Consider the following 27,780-nt stretch of genomic DNA (forward strand, 5'->3'; position numbering starts at 1 on the left):
ACTGAACAAATATGAAGAAAAAACTGAAAGTCAAGTCGGGCTGATTGTAGTACACTGGCCAGAGAAGCAGGATTAACCTGCCCCTCAAAGACAGACAGGTCTGAGACATTGATCTCCAACTGGAACACAGTGCCCAGGAAGGGAAGGACCAAGGAGATAAAGACAAGGAATGCAGCGGCAGACACTGGCAAGCTCAAGGTTATTGGGCCAAAATTATAATAGAAGTGTTTTCATGAGTGAGGGTTTTGCCTTCATAATTTAAAAATAACATTATTTTAGGGGTGAGATTGTGTTTGAAAAGAGAGTGAGCTAGAGTTAAAACCTTGACTGTGGCAAACCCCAGCCTTCCTTCGGTTATGTGACTGTATTGTGTGTGTGTGTGTGTGTGTGTGTGTATTTCCACGAGCACACACATGCAGGAGAAGTAGTAACTGACCAATTATGGCAAAGCCCAAACTCTTCCCTTGGCATTGCCTATGCTGAGAAGATGATTCCGCTTGGCGAGCACCCAGGGTAAGGACCTGTGGGATTGTCACACCTCTGAGAGCTTCCCTAAATTATATAGAATAACTACTAATGCTAATGGTGATGACTCTGTGGTGTCAAGAAAGATTAAGTTATTTTATATGTTTTCTATGTGAGAAAGCAATGACAGATCCTTTCCTCAAAGTCAATATATTAATGCTTTGGCATTTCTGGAGAGGGAATAAACAATTACTTTTGAAATTTACATAAGAGCTTATGCTCTGATATTGCCAGATAAATAAGTTGTTGCTTTAATGTAGCTTTAGTGACACTCCTATTGCTGTGTGAAAGTGATTCAGGGCTGGCACTTTAATTTGCATTTGCAATCAGAGTTATTTTGCATAAAGATTAAAGTTCTCGTTTGGAACTGGAGAGAAGGATTTACTTCATTAGGTCTGAATTCACATTTTTTACCTCATTCAAAATAAGATCTCCTAAGTTAAAAAAGTGTCTTAAAGTTGGGAAGAAATAACTGTATTTTGCCCAATTTTTCAGAAACTGTTTTAAAATCCAGAGGTCTCTGTACTTGATGATACTACTCCCTACTGACTTCATGTCAAAACTGGATGATAATATATTTTCCTTAGGAATTGTTTATATGACAATCCATAGCCCATATATTGTCAATGAAATGTACCTTATCAGACCTGTCAAGATTATACTCTGAGAATTTACATTTTTATTCATATGAAAGTATGTTCTTGAGTATCAAAGGAAGAATAAAGGCACACTATCAGAATACTTAAATAAATATTAAGTGACAAATGAAACTGGTCCTACACTAGCTTCAGGGCCTGTGGATAATAAGAAAATCTTCAAGTGATGCTAAACAGTATTATAGATACCTTGCCTTTTCTAATTTGCCCTTGCCCATTACCATTATAGTTTTCAGAGTTGGGAATGATGAGGTAGGATGTATGATTTTTTTCGATGACTTGAATTAAAAGTAAAGGAAACTTTAAAGGTGAAATGAATTCCTCTCTCCAGCAGGATAAATACAGAAATATGCTTTGGAAATAATAGGGACTTAATCACTCCTCACTTACCTAGTCCTTCTAAAAGTGAAGTTATAAACTTGATGTTGAATTGGAAGCACATCAGGTGATATTCATTTCTATTATTGTTAAATTCTAGTTTTATTCCTAAAACTAGATTTCAGTTCTATCATTATGTTTGGGATGTCAAAACATGCCCCGGTGGGAGAGTACAGCACACATTGTGATTCATAGATCAAAAAGCTAGGTGATTGTATGGAAGCACAAGTAAGTGAAACTGCGTATCAGAGAGATAGCTCATCAGTACTACTGTTGAAAAGTCTGCTATGGCAACAAAAGCTAAAATGACCCCATTAATCCTTGCTTCCCGGTATTCATGCCCAGGCATATTGAAATCTGACCAGCTTCATTTCTTATTTCTGACCAGATGAGTATGACAGACATGATGGGATGTCACTTCTGATCTTAGGCTAAATAAGATAGTGGCTTTCCCCTTCCCAGACTCTTAGTCTTGGTGGTTTTATGAAGCATGTTGTCATGTTGACACATGTGAGGAACACAGGACAGCCCCTAGCTAAAGCCAGCTGAGAACCAAGACCCTCATCTCAACAACCCCTGAAGAACTCAATACTACCAATAAACCTGGGAGCCTGCAAGCAAATCCTTCCCCATGGAGACCTTAGATGAGACCTCAGCCATGCTGACACTTGACTGTAGCCAATGAGAAACCCTAAATCAAAGGGCTCTGTTAAGTTAGGCCCCGGTTTCTGACTCACAGAAACTGTGATAGAAATATGTGTTGTTTTTAGCTTCTAAATCTGTGGTATTTGATACCCAGCAAGAGACAACCCATACATAAGTGTATTTGTTGGCTTGGGCTGCTATAATAAAGTAACACAGACTGAAACTTACTTTCTCACAGGTGTGGAAGCTCTGAATCTGAGTTCAAGGTTTTAGAAGGGTTGATTTTCCCTGAGGTCTCTCTCCTTGGCTCATAGATACCCATTGTCCATCTCCCTGTGTCTTTGCATGGTCTTCACTATATGTGTGTCCTACTTTCCTCTTCTTACATAGGCACCAGTCATATTAGATTACAGTCCACACTACTGGCTTCATTTTTAACTTAATTACATCTATAAACTTCCTATCTTCAAACAGAGTCATATTTTGAGGTGTAGGGGTTAGAACTTCAAAATAAGAAATTTTTAGGGAAACAGTTCAGTTATATGCTTTACATATAACACTTCAGAGTGTTTATTTAAGATAATGCCATTAGATGTATTTTCCACATATGTCTTGTGTTTATTTGTATGCTTATAAATAATATTCTAGAAGTAGTTTGCCTTGAGAATAAGGACTTTTTAAAGACAAAGATACTAGAAGAAATTACATTTATTTGAAGTATGTGTAGTTTTAGATGGCAATAAATCCAGAATATCTGCTTAACTATTTGGTAATCCAGATTTAAGGGACACACTGCTGCAGCTTCTTCATCCTGTGCTGCTGATTCATCAAGATACCATTTTTCTCTGAGCATTAATAAGAGTATATATACTTAAGATATTTTTCTCAATTGCCAAAACAAAGAATGAGGGAATAAAAAAGAAATGAAAGCCACTGTTAAGCAATAGTTCTTTAGAGTATCTTCCAAAGGTTTTCAAAATCTAAACTGCTGATCTAGGGAGTCCCTGGGACTCTCTTAGGGTATCTACAAGGTCAAAACTATTTTAAAAATAAAATTAAGACATTATTTGTGTGCTAGAGGTTTAGCTCAATGGTAGAGCACTTGCCTAGCATATACTGCAAGGCCCTGGATTTGATCCAGTACCACAAAAAAGAAGAATAAAAAGATTATCTTTGATGACCCAATTAAAATTATTACTGTTATTGGCTTGACCTTTAATTAGGCATCTTTGCAGCATTCCATTATGACTAAATGGTAAGGATGCATGTTCTATACCAGAGTATAGTACAGAGCACTGTAGCTATATCAGGGAGAAATTTCTGTGCAGTCATTTGATTTGAGAGCTGAACTAGCTACTCTTTCATGGAACACCATTTTTACTGGGAAGTATGACTGAAAAACTATGCCTATTTAGACTTAGGTATGTGACAGACATTTTCTGAAAAAGGAACTGAGCCTTTCACTTCAAGCGAAACTGCAACTGGTAGCATTTACTGCTGATATCACAATTCAGGCTTTCAAACAAAAATTTGAATTTTGGAAAACTTGTGTCTGCCCACATGAGTTTGAGTCCCAAATTTAAGGATTGTTTTTATGAAATTGTTGGTGATGTTGACAAATGTTACTTTTATGATATTATATATAATGAAATATGTCAACATTAGAAAGGACTATGTAATTTCCTGAACCAATATTTTTTAAATGGCTTGAGTATCATATTATAAGATTGTGCCTGAGTTAAAGATTCCTTCAAAGTACAAGAAATAAACTATATATTTTAATATAATGAAGAACAGTTTTATATTAGAGTATAATATTAAAATATATTTGACTTTTCTCATTTAAAAATATTAATATTTGTTCTAAATAGTTATACATGACAGCACAATGCTTTTCAACTCATTTTACACAAATGGAGCACAACTTCTCTTTTCTCTGACTGTACACAATGCAGAATAAAATGTATTTGATTTAAACATGAAAATCCATAACCTTGTTTGAAATGGTTCATAAATTTTATTGATGAGATTGCAGATTTCATGTGACATATAACTTCAGAAAGTACCATGTGTTGAATTTTGGTAGAATACTAAAGAATAATATCCACAATTATGCAAAAGAGTATTAAATTATTTCTCTTTCCATCTACATATCCTTGTAAGGTTAGATGTTCTTAAACCAAAACAATATATTAAAAGTAAATATGAGAATATAATTATCTATAGTATACTAAACATCAAAGAAAGTTTTAAAAAATCTCTTACATTTTGTACAATTGTTCTCTTTTAAGTTTTTTTTTTTTGGGGGGGGATATATTATTTGCCATGAAAAATATGTTATTGAGCTGGAGTTGGAAAATCAACATTTTTCTACCATCATAGTAAAGATCAGTTCAGGCAGGAATCATCACTGAATGCTAAATCTAGAGGGAAATTTCAATAAAGAATTTTTATTTAAAGAAATTTAAATAAAGGTTTATGGGTCTTAAAGTATCTCCTCACATGCTTACAAGTTACAAAAAAAATAATAAAGAGGAATCGTTTAGTGGCGAAATCAACATCACCTTGAACTGGTGATCAAAGTCAGCCTCACTTTGAAGAAACATATGAATAAAATGTACCTCCAGATGTGATATCATAGATAGATAGTGTTCTAGCTGAAAATTCATAGACTAAATTGAATCATGAGCACACATTTGAGACCAAAATGGGAAACATTCTCTTAAAAAAAAAAATACATGATGATATACTTCAGAAATACCAAGGTCAGAAAGTACAAGGTGTGGAAAAGTTCCAAGTTAAAGGAAGTTAAAGAGAAATGACAACTAAATGCCATACCTGAACTGAGCCTGGATCCTGCATATGAGGGACAGAAATACTATAAAGGGCACTATTGTGTCAAGTTGAAACTACTGGAATATGGATGGTAAAGCACTGTATCAACGTTGAAATTGCTGGAAAGTGTAGTGTGATAGTAAGAAAATACCCTATTTCTTAGGTGATAAACATTGAAATTTTAGGGGCAATGGGCCTTGATATTTTCAAGTTACCTTCAAATGATACAGAAAAAAACTATATCTAAATGTATATTTACACCTTTATGTATATACAAATATAAATGATGACATGAATATGTTCATAGAATGCACAAATGATTTTTAAAAATGAGTAAAATATTAATAATAGATGTATAAAGATAAGTAGTACACAGGTGCTCCTTGTACTATTGCTATTCTTTTAAGTTTTTAGTAAATTTGAATAATTGCCAAATAAGGTATCTAAAAATTTAAATGTGATTACTTTTTTAAAACTATATAATGAACTCATTATTATTTTTAAAAATATGAATTTAATTTTTTCTAAATCAAAATTTCTAACAGTAAATTTTAGTAGACTTAATCCACATGAACAATAACTCATTGGGGTTCTTGATAAATTTTGAGTATGAAGGTCACAGAAACCAAGGACCATTGGTGCACACTGTAGTTGGGTAGGTAGGGTTCTCTTCATTATTTCAAGTCTATTTTATGACATTAAGGAGAACTGATTTGGTAGAAGCCACTTACTAATATTATAATCCAGAGTAAGCCACTTAATCTCTCTACTAACTTTAGGTTCCTCCTATGTAAGGTTCAATCTTATGTTCTGTGTACAAACTCTCAAGTAACAACAACCTCTCCACAGTGCTATCTTTTATGGGAGACCTGTGTATTTTAGTGTTCTTGTCTGCCACTTTGTTTTGTGGTTGGCGAGTGATTTTTGGTTATAATTATATGCCTATGTACCATCATCACAAAGGAACAACAACAAAAAATTATCAGGATAGTTCTTAAAATACAAGTTTGTAGTGGTTCATGCCCTTGTAAAGAAATGGTTAGAGAAACATAGAAAAGTGAGGATGAACCTTTAAAAGAAAGTCATATAGGGTCCGTGCATGGTGATGCTCCTGTAACCCCAGCAACTCAGGAGGCTGAAATAGGAGGATTGCAAGTTGGAGGTCAACTCAGCAACTTAGTGAAACTCTGTCTTAGACTTAAAAAGGACTGGGGATGTGATTCAGTAATAAAGTGTCCCTGGGTTCAATCCCCAGTACTGCCAAATTGTAGAGGGCAAGGTTGGGGAGTAGATGTTTGGAAATCCTTGATAATAGGAAAAGCCTGATACACACAGGAAGCTGGACTAACGATTGTATGAGGAGTGGTTGATAGGGGATTTGTGCAAGAAACACTTCTCCTTGTGGGGTGAACTATCCATAGCCCTGTTTAGCCTTGGTTCCACTGGCTTTCCAGTCTCCAGATATGCATCCTCTGCTCTAAGTGGATATGTCTATATCAGATTAAGTTGTAATTATATTCATTTACAATAAATATAAGAAAAAAAGTGTTTTTGTTCCATTTCCACCATTTTCCCCAGCTCTCTTCTATTCCTCACTTTATCAAGCATCAAGCCAGTGAAAAGTAAAGGAAATTAGATTGTTGAACTATGTGGTGGTTACCTAAATCCAATTTCAAATGACCACCGTAAGAGCAAAGCTTTGTGTTGTTTCAGTGTGCAGTTTGTTGTGTTTTATTCTTTTTTGTTTTATTGTGATTTACTTGTCTTTCTTTAATTTTTTTTTTCCTTTTTCCTTTTCTAAACAGATCATCAGAAACTGGAAAGGGAAGCCAGAATCTGCCGTCTTTTGAAGCACCCCAATATTGGTGAGGAAATGTTTTAAATGTATTTTAAATGTTAATTTAACGTGCATGTACTATATTGTACCACAATAAAAAAATGTTAATTTTAATTAGTGGAATTTTTAAAACTATTAACAAATAGATACATACCCTTCGATTTTAGTTAAATTTGATTCTTCATAGATTTTAAAATGTTTATTGTTTATTTTGTAATCATTTTTTGGATGCAATATTCGAAGCAGGAATGGGTAATTAAAAACTATCCCTATAAATTGAACTAATCTTAGTTTGTAGAAATTAATATATTAATTAAATCAATAGTGTATGGTTCCTGTTGTGCTTAAAATTGACTACATAGCAACCAGTGGAAATACTGAGTGTAATTTGAAGATTAAATAAATTAAAATTAGATAAGCCCTGACAATATTACATTAGCTTTATTTTAACTACATGTTTTGGAGTCTACTACATGAATTAATTCCAGTGTCCCTTTATGGACTCATGTGAAATAAAAATGATAATCCTTCACCTGATTTGGAGAATTGTCTTAAAAGTAAAAATAAAACAAGTATAAACATTTTTTGGAGAAGATGTAGATTTATTTTTTTAAGAAGTAGTAATTGTACACTTTAAAAATTATATGTGGTAATATTGAATAATGTCTTATGTATAATTAAGAAATTTTCATGTGCTGCTGATGAAGCATGGAGAAACAGAACTGTACCATTTATTTGGTCAGCTGAATTACTTTCCATTTATTCTGTAAAAAGATTACCTTATATTTATTAGTTCTACTTTATAACCTAATAAATTACTTTAGAATATGATCCCTTATGAATTATAAAATAACATGATAGTTTACACAATGAAAAATGATGAATAGAGGAAACAGTGAAAAGAAAAAAATACTTGTTAGATTATGACAATAATTTTGATTATTTTAAAAAATGTTAACTGTCCCTACTCCCTCAGTTTTGTAAACCAAAGTTTTTCTGATCTAGAAATAGTGAGAAAAAAAAAATGAAAATGCTATAGAATTTGCAAAATCATTTACTAAGAAGATTTATAGTTTTTTGTTTTCACATATAGAACCATTTCTGCTATTAGTGGGTACATCTTAGGTTCTTAAGTGAATGAATAGACACTACTAGTTAATCTGAAGCATATATAGTGATAGCTGTCTAAAAGGAAACTTCCGATATTGAAATAGAACAAAGCAACTCTGAAATGTAAATCCAGCTGTTTACAAGCATTTAACCCTGATAAAAGTCTAAGGCATTTCTTGGTCCATGGGCTTATAGGCAGCCATCTTCTCCCTGTGTATTCACATGGTCTTCCCTGTGTGTGATGTGTATGTCTTAATTTTTGTTTCTCATAAGAACCCCAGCCACACTGGGTTGGAGCTCACATTAATGATCTCGTTTTAACTTAATTAATTACCCCTTTAAACACCTTTCTCCCAAAGGCAGGCACATTCTGAGGTACTGGGGTGAAAATTGAATTAAGAATTTGGTGGGATACAATTCAGTCCACAAAATTGGTGAAGAAAAATTGCACAATATTACCCACTCTAGTTCAGTGCTTCTCTTGTTGAGGTTTAAGAGAAAATGAAAGCTTTATTTGGTGAATTTTCATTTCATATGTGAAAGGATTGTTGTTTATTTGGTTTTATTTCAAGATCCTTAGTTTCTGTGGATAAGGAAACTAACTTCCTCCATTTCCTCTAGAAGACCAAAGTCAATCATTCTAATTCTAAAACTTTAAAACTAGACAAGAACTATTTTCATTTGATTACCACATGCAGAGTAACCTTATCATAAAAAAGGAGATGTTATATACAGGGGAAAATTCTAGTTTCATGACCTAGACAGCATCATCAATGTACTCTGACACAATATGTACTTTTTTTTCATGGTTCCATAGTGACTAAACAATTTCTTGGTTACCTCACTTGAAGGTTTTTCCCATATCTCCAGATTTCAAGAGTACAAAAGGAACTATGGGAATTTCAATTCCTTGAATACTTGTAGGATTGGCTTCTAGCCATAGGAAACACTTTCTTAGTGATTCTTTAACTCAGAACATATAAATCACAGATTAAATTTGTACAACCTGATCTCAGAAGTCCTAATACTGGAAAATCCATCTGTATCATTCATTCACTCATTAAGTTACTGTTGGGTAGTATGGGAGGAAAAAGGCAGACTAGTATCCCTGCCCTAAAGACACTGCACTGTTGGGGGAGAAAACAGTAAACAAATAAAGAAGGTTAGATAGTGATAAACTTTGAGGGGGAAAAAAAAAAGACAACAGGGAAGGGAAATACAGAATCATGGGATTCCAATTTAAATAGCTGGTTAGTACCACATCATTGAGAAGGTAAAATTTGAGTAAAGACCCACAAGACAGTAAGAAGCAAGTCATTCAACTCTCTTGGGGGTGGGAGGACCACACTGCAAGCCAAGGAAACAAATAGCCTTTGGAAAGGCCCTGAGGCAGGATCTTGCCCAGTGAATTCCACCAAAGCTTTTTATTTAATTGCAGAAGTAAGGGCAACTTATTTTTTATTTTGTCTTGACTCTTAATTAATGAGTCTCTGTGTCATGTAATCTGGCAATGTAGTATTTACTTCCATAAAGAACAGTGATTTCAAAACAACAGCTAAAACAGTGGCGATTGTCAAGGAAATAGGCAACAGCCAATAAACAGAGTGTATAAAGATATATGCCACAAATGGTCAGTCGAAATGACATACCCCTATAATCCCAGGGACAGGCAATTAGGGTGGTAAGCAGATGGCTTCTGTTCCTGCTGGGATCATTGCACCTCGTTAGCTACTAGTTAGCTAACTAGTGGATCACCAGCACTTACTACCAATTCAGACTGCACAGGAAAAATAGCATCTAGTCTTGACTTCTCTGAAAGGCATAGTGTGTGTGAGATCCCATCCTCTTCTTCCTGTCCTCTATTTTATTATTTGTTCTTTTATTCTTTCTTCTATTTTGCTATTTAAGCTCTGTTAAGTTTTAAAACCTCAAGGAAGGAGATACTATTTCTGACAATTTTTCCCCTGTGAAAATTTGCTTTTCATTTTTATGTGTTTTTCGTTTGGCATTGAATCAATAATCTTGAGAACTTGCAGCAAGTAAAAGGTTTCTCCCAAAGAAACACATTTTAAACCAACCCAAAGTGGTAATTTATGAAACCACTTTTTTTTCCAGTGTTATTTTTTATGTTTTTCTGATCTTAAAATTCATATACACACTTAGTGGAAAATTTGGAAAATATAATTATGTATGAAGAAGAAACCAATGGAGACAGTTTTTAATATTTATTCTTTACATTTCTATTTTTCATAATAAATCTTGTGTGTATATATACATGTATATATATGCATACATGTGTATGTATAAACTTTCAGCTTTCTCTTGTGCACATTGAGTGAGGAATTTATTTTATTTTATTTTTATAACCTTATTTTGTTTATTTTTTTAATTGGTGCTGAGGATCAAACCCAGTGCTTCACGTGTGCTGGTCAAGTGCTCTGTCACTGAGCATAGTTCCAGACCTCGACATCATGAATTGAGTAGCCATTGCCAAGTGTTCTGGGCTGAACACAGTGGCAATGAAGGAGTGATCAAGAGAGGTCATGTCTCTGCTTTCCCATAGCCTTGCTCCTAGTGTGGAAACAAATAAACATCATGATAACAACATAAGGATTAGTTTTATACAGACAATTGAAGGTCAGTTTGCTACCAGCAGACTGGATGGCTATGGTCAAAAAGAAACAGAGCCAGACACTAGTTGAAGGCAGTGAAAACATTTTTTTTTTCCAGAAAATTTGCAACAGGGAAAAGAGCTGAGCTGTATTTACACATACAACAAGACTTAGATACCAAGGATGGGGCATGAGGAACTCCATAAGATATCAAAGGTGGAGGATGAGGAACTTGATCAGATATCAAAGGTGGGGCAAGGTTTACAGGATTCTTCACTGAAACTTTCCTAGTGAGGTCAGGGGCTTAGTCTAAGAACAAGGCTTGGTTGAAAAGGACCCTGTCTAAGGTCTAGTCAAGGAGTTTGTGTCCCTACTTTAAAGTGACCTGACAGGTAAATAGGACCATGGAGGTCACATTTAAACTAATATCTGAATGAAGATAAAAAGTAAAAAGCCAGTAAAAAGCCAGGGAGAAAGCAGTTCAGGCAGAGGAAGTTCCCTTGTTAGGGGAACACTGGAGAGATCTGTGGATGATCTGCCATGGGGAAAAGGGAGAGTGAATGAGCAGGCCAGGTAGGTATCTTGTAACAGGGCTTTGTAAATAGGGGTGGGGGGATGTGGGTCTCACTCTGAATGCAGTGGGAAGGCAGAGGAAGGATTTTAAGCTGGAGAGCATCAGTACACAATTGGCTCTGCTGTGTGTAAAATGGATTGTAGTCACATGCACACAATCAGGGACAATAGTGTTAAGTCAATGTGTCACAATCCAGTGTGTACCACTCTAGTGCCCTTTAGCCACATCTTTTGGGGCAAGAATTTAAACACCTCCAGGCTGATTCTCTTGGGTGTGACCCACACAGTCTGTGAAAAGCACTCTCATCCTTTTGTTCATTAAATTTAGGTGTCCAGGCAATTTCCTAAGTAGTTCCATCTTTGTACTCCTCTAGCCAGAGAGTTGTTTGTACCCCAAACTGGAAAGATTGTAGCTGACATTAAGGTGTTGAAGTAATCTGGAGAGAACCTCTTCTTTGTGCTTTTATTATTACATTTTGCTCATTCTGTTCATCTGTTAATAAAATAGGTTTATTTTCCCTGGAGATATGGACACATTCGTAGTTAACCAGAAATGTTGAGCTGTATGTCAACGTATTCATTAATTAAGGAATACCTTTCAGATATTGAAGTAATATATTTGAGGTAATAGCCAAATTGTTTTCAAAATTACTCTATATTTGAACTGTTTTTGTGTTTGACTTTCGATAAGTATTTTTATGGAGGAATTTGTAGAACAGTGGGGTAAAACCCACACAACTGAAAACAGTGAGAAGCAACTAGGGAAATAGGAAAACTAACAAACATTCATTTAACCCAACTATGTGAATTTGAAGACACCTGGGGCAAGAAGGGAAAAGAGAAGATAGCAAGAACTTTGAGCTGGCTCGCCTGATGCCCCGTAGGCCTTCATTTGTGAGGAGAGAACTATTTGAGGCAACTTTCCAGCTGGTGGGATGATAAGTTCAGTTGCTCAGCTATCCCACTCTCTGAAGACTTTTGATTATACTCTGTGTGGACCATAGGAAGACTGAGACAATTTTTTGAAAGTCTGAAGAAACATTTAACTTTGTAGATCAACACTATGAAAGGCAAGCCCTTATAGATGCAGCTCAGTGAACCTCAGCAGGGAGTAAGTCAAGGGAGGGGCTGAGTGGCCCTCTCAGTCTAGTCTGTTATGCCCTGGAACCCCTACTGCAGGGAATTAACCTTTCTGAGATCACATCATAGCTTATGATTACCACCTTCCACCAGCTGTCCTAGCACTACTCCAAAACATATAAGCATGCTCAGTATAATGTGTAGTAGGAAACCAAACACAGTACTAGTGGTAAACCCCCAGTCTCAGTGGGTCCATTTATTCTGCTGCTGACACTGATCTGCTATATGAACTGCTACACATCAGTGTAGAGCAGAGACAGTATTTACCTTTTTATTTCTGTTTGAGAATCATTAGAGAGAATTAGATATTAGATAATGCACTTATTTTGGAGAAGAATGAATATACTTTGGAAGATAATTAATTTAAAGAAACAATTTGGTGATTATGGGGCACAGCTAACCAAGAAGTAACGAATTAATCCACTTCATCATGTTCAATAGTTTGTTCCTGAGAGATATAAGCCCAATAATGAAAAAAACATGTTTCACAAATTTTACATGTCCTATATTATGTGACATATTTATGTATTGTATATGCTGAGATACATAAAATATATAATATAGCATATATTGCATATAATTATAATATTGTAATAACAGATCTTACAGTTTACCTAGTAGAGACTCTAATTTTTAATATTTTAATAGTTGAGGAAACTAAAATTTTCTGAAGCACTGTGACTTGTCCAGAGTGCCAATTCTTTAATGACATTACCAGTGCTAAATTTTCTCTCTTTTTTTTTTTTTTTGCCATACTCAAAATATATCCCAGGGCCTCACACATGGTAGGCAAGTGCCCTACTACAGAGCTATACTTCCAGCTCTTTTTATTTTGAAACAGTCTCCCTAAATCATCCAAGTTGGTCTCAAACTTGAGATTCTTCTGTCTCAGCCTCCTGAATAGCTGAAATTATAGGAGTGTGCCACCAACACCTGGCCTCAAATCTTGACTGTCTCTATAAATAGGTACTGATGTTTATAGACCCTAACTTGGAGCAACAAGATTAAAAAGGGGAGCCAGGTGTGGTGGCACGTGCCTATAATTTTAGAGATCTGGAGACTGAAGCAGGAGTATGGTTAGTTTGAGGCCAACCTCAGCAACTTAGTGAGACACTGTCTCACAATATAAGTTAAAAAGAAGTCTGAGAATGTGGCTCAATGGAAGAGTACCCCAGGGTTCAATTCCAGTATCACATAAATAAATAAAGATTAAAGGCATTGGTGTTTTTGTTCCCTTTCAAGGAGAGATTTAAGGTTGGTTTTGTTTCAAATCAATTCTTCCCTGATAGGGTAGACATTAGGTTAAAAGGTTCTAATACTGATGTAACCCTAATGTGGAACAGTTATGTTTCAGCAGAATGCTCTGCCTGCACAGGTTTTATTGTTTGACATTTATAACAGCATATGAAATTCCATATACTGACAGGTGGAGACTTAAGAATATAAAAAAGCCTTTTCTTTCTATAAAAAGCAGGTTTCCAATGTTTATGAGTGATAATGACATTTAGGATCTATGTAATTTTCTTTCTTTAAAATGTAAAACCAGAAGGGCATTTACAAATTATCTAAAACCAATCTAAATTCTGTAGATAGAGCCTGGAGGTTTCAGTAGTGAAGTAATGTACCCAAGGTCATCCACAGATCTCCAAAGAGATGTTGTCTCTTATTTTTCTTGTTCTTGGAGGTCTGAGGTCTTACTGTAGAATAGTTTAACCATATCTTAGGTGTTACTGGTCTTTGCAAAGTACCGTTCCTCAAATATTTATAAGACAAAATTATCAATCTTTGTTTGCTCTTTCAACAAATGACTTCATAAATTTTGCTTTTTTATTCATTTTGCATGCAGTCCTCTTCCAGCTTCCTTGGGTTCTACAAGGAACCAGTGTGGTCACATTTTGGAAGCTTAAACTCAAAAAAAATATCAAACTCAGATATGCCCAGTAATTACCTATCAAATAATTGAGTTCCTTAATGTATCTATTGCTGAAATATTTAAGTTTTTGAACATTTAAAAGAAGGTCACATAAGAGTGATGCAGGGTGGTGCATGCCTGTTATCCCAGTGAATCTGGAGGCTGAGGCAGGAGGATGGCAAGTTCCAGACCAGCCTCAGCCACACAGCAAGACCCTGTTTCAATAAGGATGGATGGAAGGAAGGAAGGGAGGGAGGGAGAGAGGGAGGGAGGAACGAAGGAACAAAGGAAGGAAGTCACATAGGAAAGGTGAGCAGAGTTAATGTAGGGAAAGTGTTCGTAGTCTGCTGAATTAATGACAGTCAAAAGTCTTTTGTAATGAGGTAAAGAAGTCAACAACATTCCAAAAGAGTGCCACTTGTACTTTCTATGACAGCTCCCTTTGTTGTTGATTATTCCTGATATTCACAACAGTATGTAATTACATAAGAGAATAAGCGATTTTTATTGCTGGACTACTTTCTCTAGTGACTCTCAAGTAAAAGATAACATTAATCAGTACAAAAAGGAAAGTACTCTTGTCTTATGTTCAGCTTTTACTTGATTACATCTCACCTTTATCTTGATTATTGGTGTAAAGGCTAAATTACTTCCTAGAATATATCACTGACTGCAAAATTGATTATCCTCTTTTAACAAATGGGAGACACAAACAGCAAAAGAGACTTTATTTTTTCTCCACAAATAAATATTTTCAAAAATTCTCATTCTGATTCTTTTGTGTGTGTGTGTGTGTGTGTTCATATAGTATGGCACCAGTGGTATAGTCTTTAGAATTCTTGGTTGAAAGTTAAATTCACCATCTTTTAAAGTAAACAACTTATTTAATAGGTAGATAAGATATGAATATAAAAATTATTCAAGACACTACACTAAAATCTTTTTAATTGGTGAATTTGAATCTGAGTCTTCTGTTACTTGTCTCTTTGTAAATCGCTTTTCTTTCCTGGGAAATATATGCTATACTGAAATTTGAAAGGAAAACAATTCCAAACTTTATTAGCTTTTTCATATACTCTTTTTCATGTTTTTTTTTTTTTGTTGTTTTTTTTTTTTTTTTTGCGGTGCTGGGGATCGAAATTAGGGCCTTCTGTTTGCAAGGCAAGCACTCTACCAACTGAACTATCTCCCCAGCCCCTCATGTGTTTATTTTGCTGAATTTTAAGTTGTGAGAATCCCACATCCATTCCCTTTCTCCACCATGCACCAGTACTTCTGAAGAGAAGTAAAGAACTGGTAGTACCTTTAAATCATTTAAAATTATTATTCTTTCCCCTTTCTTCTGGTTGCATTAATAATTAAAAGAAATTTACCTAGATGAAGTACTTAGATGGGGTGAATTATAAAGCTACCCCAAACCAATGAGGTTTGCATCCAGAATAAGTAATAAAATTGCTGTGCTTCCCATGCAATAAGTCTTGGAATTCTCAGAGCAAACAAATGCCATTCTTACCTCCATTTTACAGACTAGGAATCTAAAGCCAGGAGCCGCTACACAGTTGAATCAGGGTCAAGCACTGGTAAGTGGTGGATCTGGAATTCAAGCCTGCATATTCTGGCATGACAGCATTCTTAAACACTACTATTCCATATTGTTCCTAGCTATTGTGTAACTCCTCATAGGCCAAACTATTCTTTAATAAGTAGAGAAAAGAAACTTTTCTTTTGGTAGGGAGGTACTGGGGATTGAACCTAGGGGTGCTTTACTATTGAGCTACATCCTCAACCTTTTTTAATGTTTTTTAATTTTGAGGCATGGTCTCAGGAAGTTGCTTAGGGCCTCACTAGGTTGCTGAGACTGGCCTGGAAATTGTGATTCTCCTGCCTCAACCTCCCAAATTGCTGGGATTACAGATGTACACCACCATGTTTGGTTAGAAACTTAAAATTTTATGAAGATTGGTTAAAATAATAGTAGATCAAGATCCTTGCCTAAAGAAATCATATAATTGTTATTTATCTTTAGCATGGGATTATTATTTATATACTTATGACAAACACAGACATTATAGAACTAATTATATTTTAATGACAATTTTTAGTATCTTCATGAAAAAAATGGTCTACCATTTAAGTGATCACATTTGATACTGCAGCCATTATTGACTTGTTGATTGCAAGATATTCTTTTACTCTCCTCTCTTATTGATCAGGAAAATTAATAAAATATTTGCTAAGAGAACAATAAAGGTTGTCACGGTATGGTGGTGCACACCTGTAGTCCCAGTGATTCAGGAGGCTGAGGCAGGAGGATTAAAAATTTGAGGCCAGCCTCAGCAACTTAGCAAGACACTAAGAAACTTAGTGAGACCCTGTCTCAAAATAAAATATGAAAAGGACTGGGGATATAGCTTTGTGATGAAGCGTTCCAGATTGGATTTCTAATACCAAATAAACTTTGAAGGCTAAGGAAACGATGAACAATAGTAACTAGTGATAGTTTGTAACATATAACAGGTAGAAGCATTTGCTGTCTGGATTTGATTTATAGTGCATGTATCAATATCACCCCCAGCTCTAATGAGCTCAACATGAATTTGTGATTGAGTCGGGTTATTGTTTGACATAACATTAATTTTACTCTTTAGTTTAAAAGGCTAATGGCTTAAGTTGAAGGAAAGAAAACAGATATACACAGAGGTATGACTTGAATTCTTCTCTTGAAATATTCTTTCACATTTTCATTTCATTTGTAATTTATATTTTCTGTGAATAGACAAAAAATATTTGGTAATATTTTTCTCACACTATTGAAGGTTAGTGCTTTTTGTAATACAGTTTTCAAAGTTTAATTTTTAGGAGTAGGTTTACTGTGTGTTTTAGCTAAATACTTAGAATAAGAAGAAAATTTTCTGCAGTCTACAAAGTTATTCACCAAAGAAGATGACAGTATTTTTATGAGCACATTGTTTTAAAGTATATGATTTCTTGTCTATCATTTGTTCTGTTGAGGAAATGAATGCCTTTCCTTTTAAATATCTATGTTAGGGCTGGGGAGATAGCTCAGTCGGTAGAGTGCTTACCTTGTAAGCACAAGGCCCTGGGTTTGATCCCCAGCACAAAAAAATAAAATAAAATAAAATAAAATAAAATAAAAATAAATATCTATGTTAACTCTTACTTTTATATAAATAATTCTCTTGTAAGAACATTCAAAATTATCTTTTTGAATATCAGTGCTTTTGCATATTCAGATGAATTTCTGTTGGACATTTGTTAAAAAAAAACTATGCCTGAATCTTATCTATTTTTTATTAGAGCAAAATGTTCCCTTTTAAATGGAACCAACAATACCATTGTATTTTGATTAACTGAAAATATTTCTTAAAAACTTTTAAAAAATGTAGTATAGGAAATATACTGATTTAATTTTTTGCCACTCATTTTTTTTTAAGTTTCTGAGACAGTCAATAGATGCATTTTATATCCACATTTGATTTTGGAATAAAAGAAAACTATCTGAGTAAACATAAAATAAAGACCAACAAATAAAAGTATCAATTTGGAAGTTGTCAGCTATTTCCAATGATTAGCATTAAGTTTGACTGAGCTCAATATTGCTGTCTTGCAGCTAAAGTGCTGAAAGACTACAAAGATGAATGAGATCTTTTCCTTGATCACAGAGAGTTCAAGGACAAACTGTTATGGATATCCTAAAGTACAGTGTGGTTGCATACTAGGTTGGAGTTATTAAAAAGGTGCTATGGAAGCACTAAGGTATAGTCTAAGTCATAATCTAAGACTGTTAGCTGAAATTTAACAGATAGTGAATAGAATTTTGCCATAGAGAAGTAGGGATTGACTCACTTGCATTGTTGAAAAACAGGCCAACAAAAGGTAAAAGATCAGATGTAAAAAAGTTCTGTCATCCTTGAAAATGATAGAAAATCAAGAATAATTCAAGTATAATGTGTGTCAGCCATAAAGATTTGTTGAGAATAATAGTGGTGAGTCTTGACTTTCTAAGGGAGGGAATTTGATCTTTAATCTGTAGAAAATAGAGTATTATTAAAGATTTATGTGGTTGAGTCACTTAATTATCAGTTTCTTAAAAGAACAAATTTGGTAGTAAAAAAAAAAAAAGCATAATTCAACTGATGTTGAAAGAACATGTAAATACCTTTGGGATTCAACTGGGTGAGACAGAGGATGGGCTCCAGAATCATGGTGTGGGGTGTGGATGGAGGCGGGTAAAAGGACCAGAGATGTTGCTGTCGAATCAGGAGAGCTGGGGCAGTGCCCTGCCTCAAATGAGATAGAAAGAGGCTTCTGAGGTTTCTAATTTGGGTTACATAAGGTCCCCATGCCTTATGTACCTTTAATGGCTCAACTGTTTTAATTTGTGTATCTCCCATGGTCTTTCCTATGAGATACCACAGAGCACTCCAAAGAGGGTGGATATATATTTCGAGTCATCTATATTTAGTTGATAGGGAGAGTAGATGAACCTACCTAAGAGATTATGAATAACCCATAGACAGAATGATAAAAATTCCTTTGAGAATAGGAACAAAAGAAAAAAAGAAAATTGGGAGAAATTAGAAATTTCCAAGATACGATACTTGATGAAATCATTTTTTTAATGAATTGGAAAATAATTCATTTTGGTGCATTATGGACAGAAAAGAAAGAATAGAAAAAGCAAATGACACTGCACAAATCCCTGATCTTTTACTTTATGGCAGAAATTGTAAGCTTTTCGTTATTTACACGTTCTCTGTAGGATGCAAGTGGTTGGCAACAGTGACCATCCCTGGTAGCTGAGACTGTACACTGCTGAGTCAAGAGCAGTCAAGTTGGTTCTCAGAGTATCTTTTGAACAGGCAAGATAAGGACTGCAGAAACTCCACCACCTTACTGGTTTAGCATTTCTAGAGTGTTTTCTCCCTTGTCCACTATAGTAAAGCTCACTTTCAACTGGTCCCGTGCCTTATGTACCTTTTATGGCTCAACTGTTTTAATTTGTATATCTCCCATGGTCTTTCCTATGAGATACCACAGAGAGCTCCAAAGAGTGTGGATATATATTTTGAGTCATGTATATTTGGTTGATAGGGAGAGTAGATAAACCTACCTAAGAGATTATGAAGAACCCATAGACAGAATGATAAAAAATAATTACTTGGAACAATAGTGGGAAGTTTTTCTTTTTCAAAAGCAATTAACAATTTTTTCAGGTTTTTTTTTTCATTCTTTATGTGCTTCAAAACATACTTTATATATAAAAAAGCTACAATTCTATTTTAGATAAATAAAAAGAACTTATATATTTGAGCATAAAATACTTGGAAATATCCAAAAAAGCAACACTGATTCAAATGTGTTGATTATGGATAGGGTTGCATCAACCTATACTCCTCTGACTATAAGAAAATTATTAAGACTATACCTTTTACTTGCAGGCCTAATTCTGTTGAAGCTATAATAAAGTTACTATTTTGAAAATTATTTTTTTCTTCAGGCACTTGCCATCCCCCAAACAATTTCTCATGTAAAAGCTGGTGATGCCAAATACACATTTAAGATTATTTGTTAGGAACTTTCCAAGAGAAGAGCTTTGATGGAACATGGTTTTCAAATGTCATTCTTATATGTGTTGATTATTCCAGTGACCTTTTCTTTTGATAGTCCTACATAAATCTACCCTTCAAAATTAAATTATATCTCCTGGTCACTCTCAAGAATATATTTGTAATATGGACAACAGAAAAGAGATAGGGTCATTTTTTTTTTTCCTCTGCAGAAAACCAGAGAATCATTGCTTGAAGACAGTGTTTCTCAACCCTCTTCAGTCTTTCCTCCTTCTGGAGACACTTGGCAATGTGTGTAGACATTTTTGATTGTCACAATAGAGGGTGTCCTTCTGGCATCTTTTGGGTAGAGGCCAAGGGTGCTGCTAAGCATCCTACAACACACAGGACAGCCTTGTACAATAATGAATCATTTGGTTCAAAAATGCCAATGTGCTAAGGTTGAGAAACCCTGATAAAGATTAGACTGACAACAATAACAACAAAAGAATAAATAACCAGCTTTATATGACTGGACTCATATAACTTCCTTATGTCAAAAAATTAAAATAGCTGGGCATTGTTGTGCATACCTGTAATCCCAGCAGCTCAGGAGGCTGAGGCAGGTGGATCGAGAGTTCAAAGCCAGCCTCAGCAATTTAGTGAGGCACTAAGCAACTCAGGGAGACCCTGCCTCTAAATAAAATATAAATAAGGGCTGAGGATGTGGCTTAGTGGTTAAGCACTTCTGGGTTCAATCCCCAGTGGTAACCCCCAAAAAAGTCAGTACCATCAGTGCAGCTCCTTAAAAGGTTAAGCGAATAACAGCTTTTGAAACAATTTAGGTGTATTTAATTAAATTGAAGTATAGAATTGTACTGTAAGCAGAAGCCAAGGGAGCAGTCTGTTGCTGACATACTCTAATTTCAATTCCTTAAAAAAAGAAAAGCTATTCATCAAAACAAATTTTATTAGACAACCTTGGCAATCCTGGTTCCTAACTTCACACACTAAAGGGTAATGAAATTTATTTCAATAAAATAGAGTAATTCAGTCTTTTAGTTAATTTTGACAGGTCTTCTCCCCAATTACTCTGAATCAGTGGTGTGTTACTGTGATGCACAGTTACAAAGCATCTTCCAACAAAATGAAAAAAAAAAAAAAGATACGAGTTTATCATGAGATTTTTCTGTTAGTAGAAAATAGTTTTGAGACAATAAATGAGCTGGATGTTTGTGGTGCAGTTATTTATTTTTCATTTGGGAAAGCTTTAGTGTTTAAATAGTGAATTGGCAATGTTGAATTTATTTTAACAGAATTACTCTGGCTGCTGAAAGTCCGTCCATATTGCTTCTCTACTCAGAAACTTACCAGTGGTTTCTCACTGCTGGAGGACAAGTTGAAGTCCTCACTAGGCCTGTAAAGCCACATAGTATGATGGCTTCCCTTCCCCCAACTTTCTGACCTGTCTCCCCATGGTTGCTCTGCTCCAGCCCCTGGTGTGCTCCTACTCTAGGCATTGCCTGGAGTTCTTTCTGAGGGCACTGCTCCTCCCCCAGCAGGGAATCATGCTTGCTCCTCCAGGCCTCTGCCCATCCATCACCACCAGGAGGGGAAGCCTTGCTGACAGCCCTGTGTAAAAGAGCAGCTTCCCGCCTGAACCCACCCCAGCACTCCCTATCATCCTTTCTTGCTCTACTTATTCTCTGTCACACTCAGAGAATAATTATTGTGTAGCGGTTGATTTGATTCTTTTCCTACTACTAGCATACAAAACCCCAAGAAGGCAGGGAATTTGCTTAAGTACTGCCTGACCCAAAACAGCATCTGGCCTGGGGTCATTGCTCCATAAATAATCTTACAGGAATTAAACCATGCATGGGTACCTTCAGTTTTGTTAAGTTCAAGTTTAGATAATTGGAAATGAGACAAACACTTCTATTAATATAATTAGAGATATAAATTTGTATTCATGACACAGCTGCTTTGAGTTTTCAAGCACAAGATGCATCTCTAGGCTTTTGATTTTTTTTTCTGGATAAAATGAGTCAGTGGCCTGGCATTGACCCACACCTAAGCAAAAACTGTATAACAGAAGAGCAAAAACATGGCTCCTACCTGGTTTGGCAGGTCAATAAACCTCATGAATCAGCCTGCCCTTTTATTACTGCTTGACCTTCCTAAATATTCTTTTATTTCTTAGTCAGAAATTCCCATCCTCCTGGCTGGAATCTTGGCTGAGACCCTTTTGGCAATCTTTGATGCCTTTCCCTCACATCCTTTAGAATTTGAATCCTCTTTGTCAGGAGTGTCAAGGACTCACTGTCTCTTTCATCTGATGGACACCTGCAACTGTTGGCTGCCTCCTCACCTTCCAAGGGAGCATCTTATACCCCAGAAAGCAGAACTGTACTGTCAATAAAAATCATAGATTTTCTCCACCCTTTGTCAAATTGCCTGTTGATTCTGGTAAGGCTCATTCTTAAATGCCTATTTAATCTGACTACTCTAAAGCACAAACCTACTTTTCAGATGAAATTACCAAACTAGTCAATAAAGAAAGAGGATTGGTTGTCTCATGGTTACTCCTGTAGCAGGCTTGCATGCCTGTGTGATCCATTTAAAGGTACTTGGGAGCCCTACTCTAGAGCATGGATTGTAAATGTTTTCTGCTAAGTACCCCTCATAAATATTTTAAGTTTTGCAGCCATGCTTTATTTGTCCTAACTATGGAACTTTACCACTGTTGCATGAAAGCAGCCATAGCCATGTCATAAATGAAGGTGTAATCGTGTTCTAGTAAAATTTTATCCATGGTCACTGAAATCTGAGTTTCATTTATGTTTACATGCCATAGATAGTATTCAATTTTTTTTCATCACTTAAAAATAAAAACAATTCAGTTTACAGACTGTAGAAAAATTGATGGTGGGCTGGATTTGCTAATCAGTCAAGAAGAACTTGTCAGCTCAACTTCCTAACACTTTTTTTCTTGGATATGGCAAACAGCCTTATTTGTGTCTCCTGGTCACTTTGTGTATTCTGAATCTCCAAAATAAGAAGTTAAAATATCTGGCTACAGTGATGACCTGCATTGCTTTCCACTTCCGAGTTCCTCTTGTTCTGGAAGATAGTGCCATTTCAGCTCTGATTTCTGGTTTATCTCTGCCCCAGATTCCAGGTCTAATGTGACATGAAAAGCCTTACTCCTCTGCTCAGTTTTATTTCAGTCTTGCAGTTACCTATGTTCCAAATTACCCATGGCTAGATTTTTTGCACATGTCGAAGTTCTACATAGTTGCTCCTATCGCTTGGTACCTTATCACCCAACCACACCTAAATAACCTTTGATTTTAACTGGATTTAGAACTTGAACTGCTACTATTTTTTCCTTGGAAACTGATTATCTTTCTTAGATAATCTTTGATTTTATACACATGGCACTACCTCTAGAATAGTTTTGACCTTTGACCTTTTACTTTTAAATATTTGACCTGTACATAACCAAAGTAAACTTTGTTTTCCTATGGCTGATTTGATGCTAAGGCAGACATATGACAAGATTTTTGTTTATATTGTTCATTCTGATCATGTTAAGGTCTTTTTCTTTTGGGATGTGTACCCATCTATCCTCAAACACCTTGAGTATACCAGGGTTTGCATCTCTTATGAAGTTGAAAGATTAGAATGGCTTCAGTTGAGAGCTTGTCTTTTTAAATAACATAAACCCATTTTGACAATAATGAGTATGAGCTGAGATGAAATCATTTTGATTTAATAAATACCCTTTCAATGAGAGTACAGAAAAGAACATACTCATCTTCATTTGCAAATATTCCTACTGTCTTTGTACCTGCTTTTTACTTGTAAACCTGACCTGGTCCCCTTAAGTCCCCTGTCCAAGTTGAATCAGAATGGGGCAGTGTGACTACTACTGAGGAGTCTGATATTTTCGAAGAGAAAGGATAATACATCTCTGAGTATGTGGACCCTTACCCACTGTAACAGAAATTTTCCCAAGTGAGGAAAATAAAACCACATGAAGGCACACAGCCACATCTAGCAGGTTATCAAGATGGTCAGTGGACAGAAAGGTTGATGTTTCCACTGCTACATGTGGGAGATACCAACCCACAATCGTTCACTGTCTATAGATATGGACTGTGAGCTGCCAAGAATGAACAATTCTTACTTTGTGTCAACAGTGTATCAGACTCCTTGGCTTCCAAAGACTGTCAACACAGTTCCTAATTCTATTCTTACTGCTGGTGATTGATACTGCTGTTTTGGCTCTTTTACTTGGACTTGCTCTTCTGGGGCTCTGGACCATTTGTTCTGCACACTTGAAGTTTGGACTTGTGAGCACCCATGCATGACTTTGCAAACAGCTCTGTTTGTGACCTGAACCTATGATACTTGCCTCTGGCCTAGTGCTCCTGTCTCTTGCTGGACTTTTCTGCTCTCATATCCTCGAAGACAGAATTCTCTCTTTTCCTTGAAATATCACATTATTAGCATTTATTTGAATGAATGTAGACTGAAGATATATATACAGTGTGACTTATTTTCTAGGAAAGATTTTCATTTTCATGGATTTATTTATTTGGTATTTTAATTATTTCAATTTCTAACCATTGAGTTATACGACAGATTCTTCCTGCTATTCCCTTACATTATCTATTATCTAAAACCATTTTGTAAAACTGTTCAGATGTTCCCTTTTTCATGTTCTTAATTAAAAGTGTAGTATGTCTCTTTTATTCCACAGGTAACCTGACTACAATGACCATTTTGCAAACTAAGAAATTTAATGATCCCCGTGAATGGATCATTACTTAGACCAGCACAAATTGTATCCTGATTTTAGTAAGTTTCCAATAGCAAATTTACTGCCTTAGTATTTTCCTACTATTATTAGAAATTATTGCCTGCCTGCATTTTACTTTCATAGGTAACATTTTTTTTTAGAAATACCTTGAGAAGTTATGGAAATAGTTTATATAGTATTTTAATATCACCTCGAAGCTTGAACTGTTAAATTATTGAATAACTTCAGAACATGAAAGGCTAGTCACTTGGTATGGAAATGATAGATAATGGAAATAGATAATGGAAAACACAAATTCCAAAAAGTGATATATTTCATTAAACTAAATCTTCTCATCTTTATCTGCCAATCGATGAAAAGAAGCTTGAACTGTTCCATAGACTCTGAGGTCTTTGACGGTTGCCATGGGTATATTCCCACAAAATGCTACCCACTTCTGATGGCACTTTAAGTGTGAGGAAGGTGAAAGAGGAGTGGAGGTAAATGGAGATTCCGACAGTATTCAGAGGTGCCTCGATTTTCTGTACTCCTGGAAAGAAACAGTTATGGAATCCTCCAACCCATCCCTCCACCTCCCACCCCACTATAAGATTATGGCTACCTTGAGATAAAAGTGACTGTAGAGCCCATCCTGAAAGGGAATTCTAAGAGATAATTAAAATATCCTTTGAGGATTCAAAAGTAAACTTGTTTTAGAACAATGAACTCTGTTTTAGAACATGGTATTTGACAAAATACAGTTGGGATGAGCTTGACTTTCAGAGGGTGATTCAGGGGGTTGAAGTATTCAGATACATTAGTTTCCCTTGATACAATTGCATATTCTTTGGTTTCGACTTTACAGATTGACTAGGGGTAGGCTCTACCAATCTATCATTTATTTATATTTGGTCATTTGCTTTTTAAAAATTTACTTATTTATGTCTTAAATCAAGCACTGAATGTAATTCTGATACAGGTTATTAAGGACCACAATTTACAAAAAACATTGTTTAAGAGTTGATGTTATAAAAACCTTCTCCAGTAGAGTTTTAGGACAGGAACCTTCTATTCAAACTTCACTGAACACTAGGCTCCCTGTTCTCTTATTCTTTTCCATACCAGGTCCAGAGAACAAACTCTGTAAAAAAGGAAGATTCTTAGATAACAATAACCTGAAACCTATTGTGTTTAGATATGTAACATAATTTTCTTATTTAATTTCGTAACTACTCTGCAGATATTAATAATATCCTCATTTTTTATTCAGCTCACTAAATATTAAGGATTTATTATGTGCCCTATACAGATGAGGAAGCTGAATCTCAAAGAGATTTATTTAATTTGACTGGGGTCACTTAGTTTATGAAGGGTGGAACCAGGATTCAAATACATTTGTTTGATTCCAAAGTTCATGTTTCTACTTTACAAGCTTTCTGCTCTTCACTTCCTTATCCGTGCAAAGTGGTGAGAGCTCTCTGTGCAGCCATATTACTTTTTATTTAAATAAAGCACGAGAACATGACCACTGTGTTATCAGACAATGTTGACATGTTGCGGCTTCCTGCTCGTGAGGAAAGTTAGGACACTCATATGTGAACAGACTCCACAGTTCAAAGGAGCATATAATGAAGGACCCAGTACACAGAGGGAAGGGAGAGGCCCATGTTGTCTGTGGAATGTTTTCTGCAGGGTGTTGGACAGGTTTTGATATATCAAAGGGCAAGATTTAGGGAGAGAAGGAGCACAGTTGCCCCACCATGGTGAAAGTTGAAAAGAGTCTGTGTATGGACAATGCCAGGTGATCATTCTACTCCATTTGTAAAGGTGCTCACACTCAATGAAGTGTGTAAGGAATTCCCCCTGGTTCCCTTCTCACTGAGAGAATCCTGGTTTTGTTTCTTTAAGTCCCATTCACTTTCGAGCCTCTGAGCTTAGGCTTCTGTGAGTACTCAGTGAAACTGAGTGACTACTGCCTCCTCCTTATTACTAAATCCAGTGGAACCTTCTTGGTTCTGGTATTACCTGATGTTTCTCTGTAGGTAAAGTGTGAGTCACCTCCTTTGGGCTTTTGTAACACTAGTGTTTTCCAGTTTTCTTCCTTATCTCTCCTCATCCCCAGACTCCTTCATGGGTTCTTCCTCTGTCTCCCTCTTAACTCCACTGTGGGCATCTCATTCATCTATTGATGATTCATTAATCTCTCTTTTTGTTTCACATTTGCTTCCAGATGTGTCCTCATTACCTACTGGAATACTTGAATGCTGAACCAACTGCTTATTTGTAATACGATGAATAAAATGGTCCTTGTTTTCCACCCTGCCCCACCCAGTCCTCACCCAAACCTGCTTCTCTGCTTGCTTCTGGCCTCACCTTAGAGCCTCTCCTAAGCTATGTACCTGGAGTCCTCCGGCACGTTCTCTTTTCCCTGCCAGTTTATGTAATCACAGGACAGTTCTTCTCACTTTACCTTCCTTAATGGCAAGGACCCTTTTCCTTAATGTGTATGTTATCCCCTAGGTTTTCATTGAAGGGTTATGGAAAATAATATTCCTAAAATACAGCTCCCCAAGAAAAACAGAGGGCCAGTGTGGCTCAGGAGGAGGGAGGGGAAATTAGCCCAACATTAAACCTCTCCCCGTGCACCCTTTCCTACTAATAATGGATCCTAAAGGAGAGGGGTAAATACTGAATGCTGGGCCCTAAACTTTGACCTTCCCCCATCACAAATTAAAAGGGGCCCCATCCCCTAAATGGAGGCACAGAAAATATTGAAACTCTGGGAAACAGTGGATCCCAGAGAAAGAAAAGCAATGGGGAAGATTTGAGTACTCATGCCTCAGGATCTGAACTCTTATCTCCCCAGATTACAATGAGTTTCAACCTTTTTACAACCACCCTACTAAATTAAGGTTTTAACCTGTACAACTAGCCTCTGACAGTCAAAACTGCACATACATGGCTTCCAATTATTACATCATTGTACCCTATAAAACCAAAATCCCGTCTGTAACTGATGACTATTTTCCCATCTGGGAAATGGGACCCAACAACACCCACGTCTGTGAAGGAATAAAGGCTTCTCTGAATTGTGGCAGTCTGCTTCCTGTGCTTTTATACTTATACTCATAAACCTTTTCTCTTCTGAACTGCTTCATTTTGCTACTGAGGAAGGAATCT

General features: G+C 35.8%; 1 protein-coding gene across 16 annotated transcripts in view; it reads left to right on the top strand.

Annotated features, from left to right (window-relative positions):
- Positions 1-27,780, top strand: part of CAMK2D (calcium/calmodulin dependent protein kinase II delta) — a 338,382-nt gene that overhangs the window by 129,719 nt on the left and 180,883 nt on the right. For all 16 annotated transcript variants that reach the window (XM_079154639.1, XM_079154649.1, XM_079154647.1 and 13 more), the window contains exon 3: positions 6,845-6,904. In XM_079154639.1, coding sequence (XP_079010765.1) covers positions 6,845-6,904 — 60 coding nt within the window. The remainder of the gene's footprint in view (positions 1-6,844; positions 6,905-27,780) is intronic.

The sequence above is a fragment of the Sciurus vulgaris genome (genome assembly GCF_902686455.1).
Source record: "Sciurus vulgaris genome assembly, chromosome: 9".
In the NCBI taxonomy this organism is placed as follows: Eukaryota; Metazoa; Chordata; class Mammalia; order Rodentia; family Sciuridae; genus Sciurus; species Sciurus vulgaris.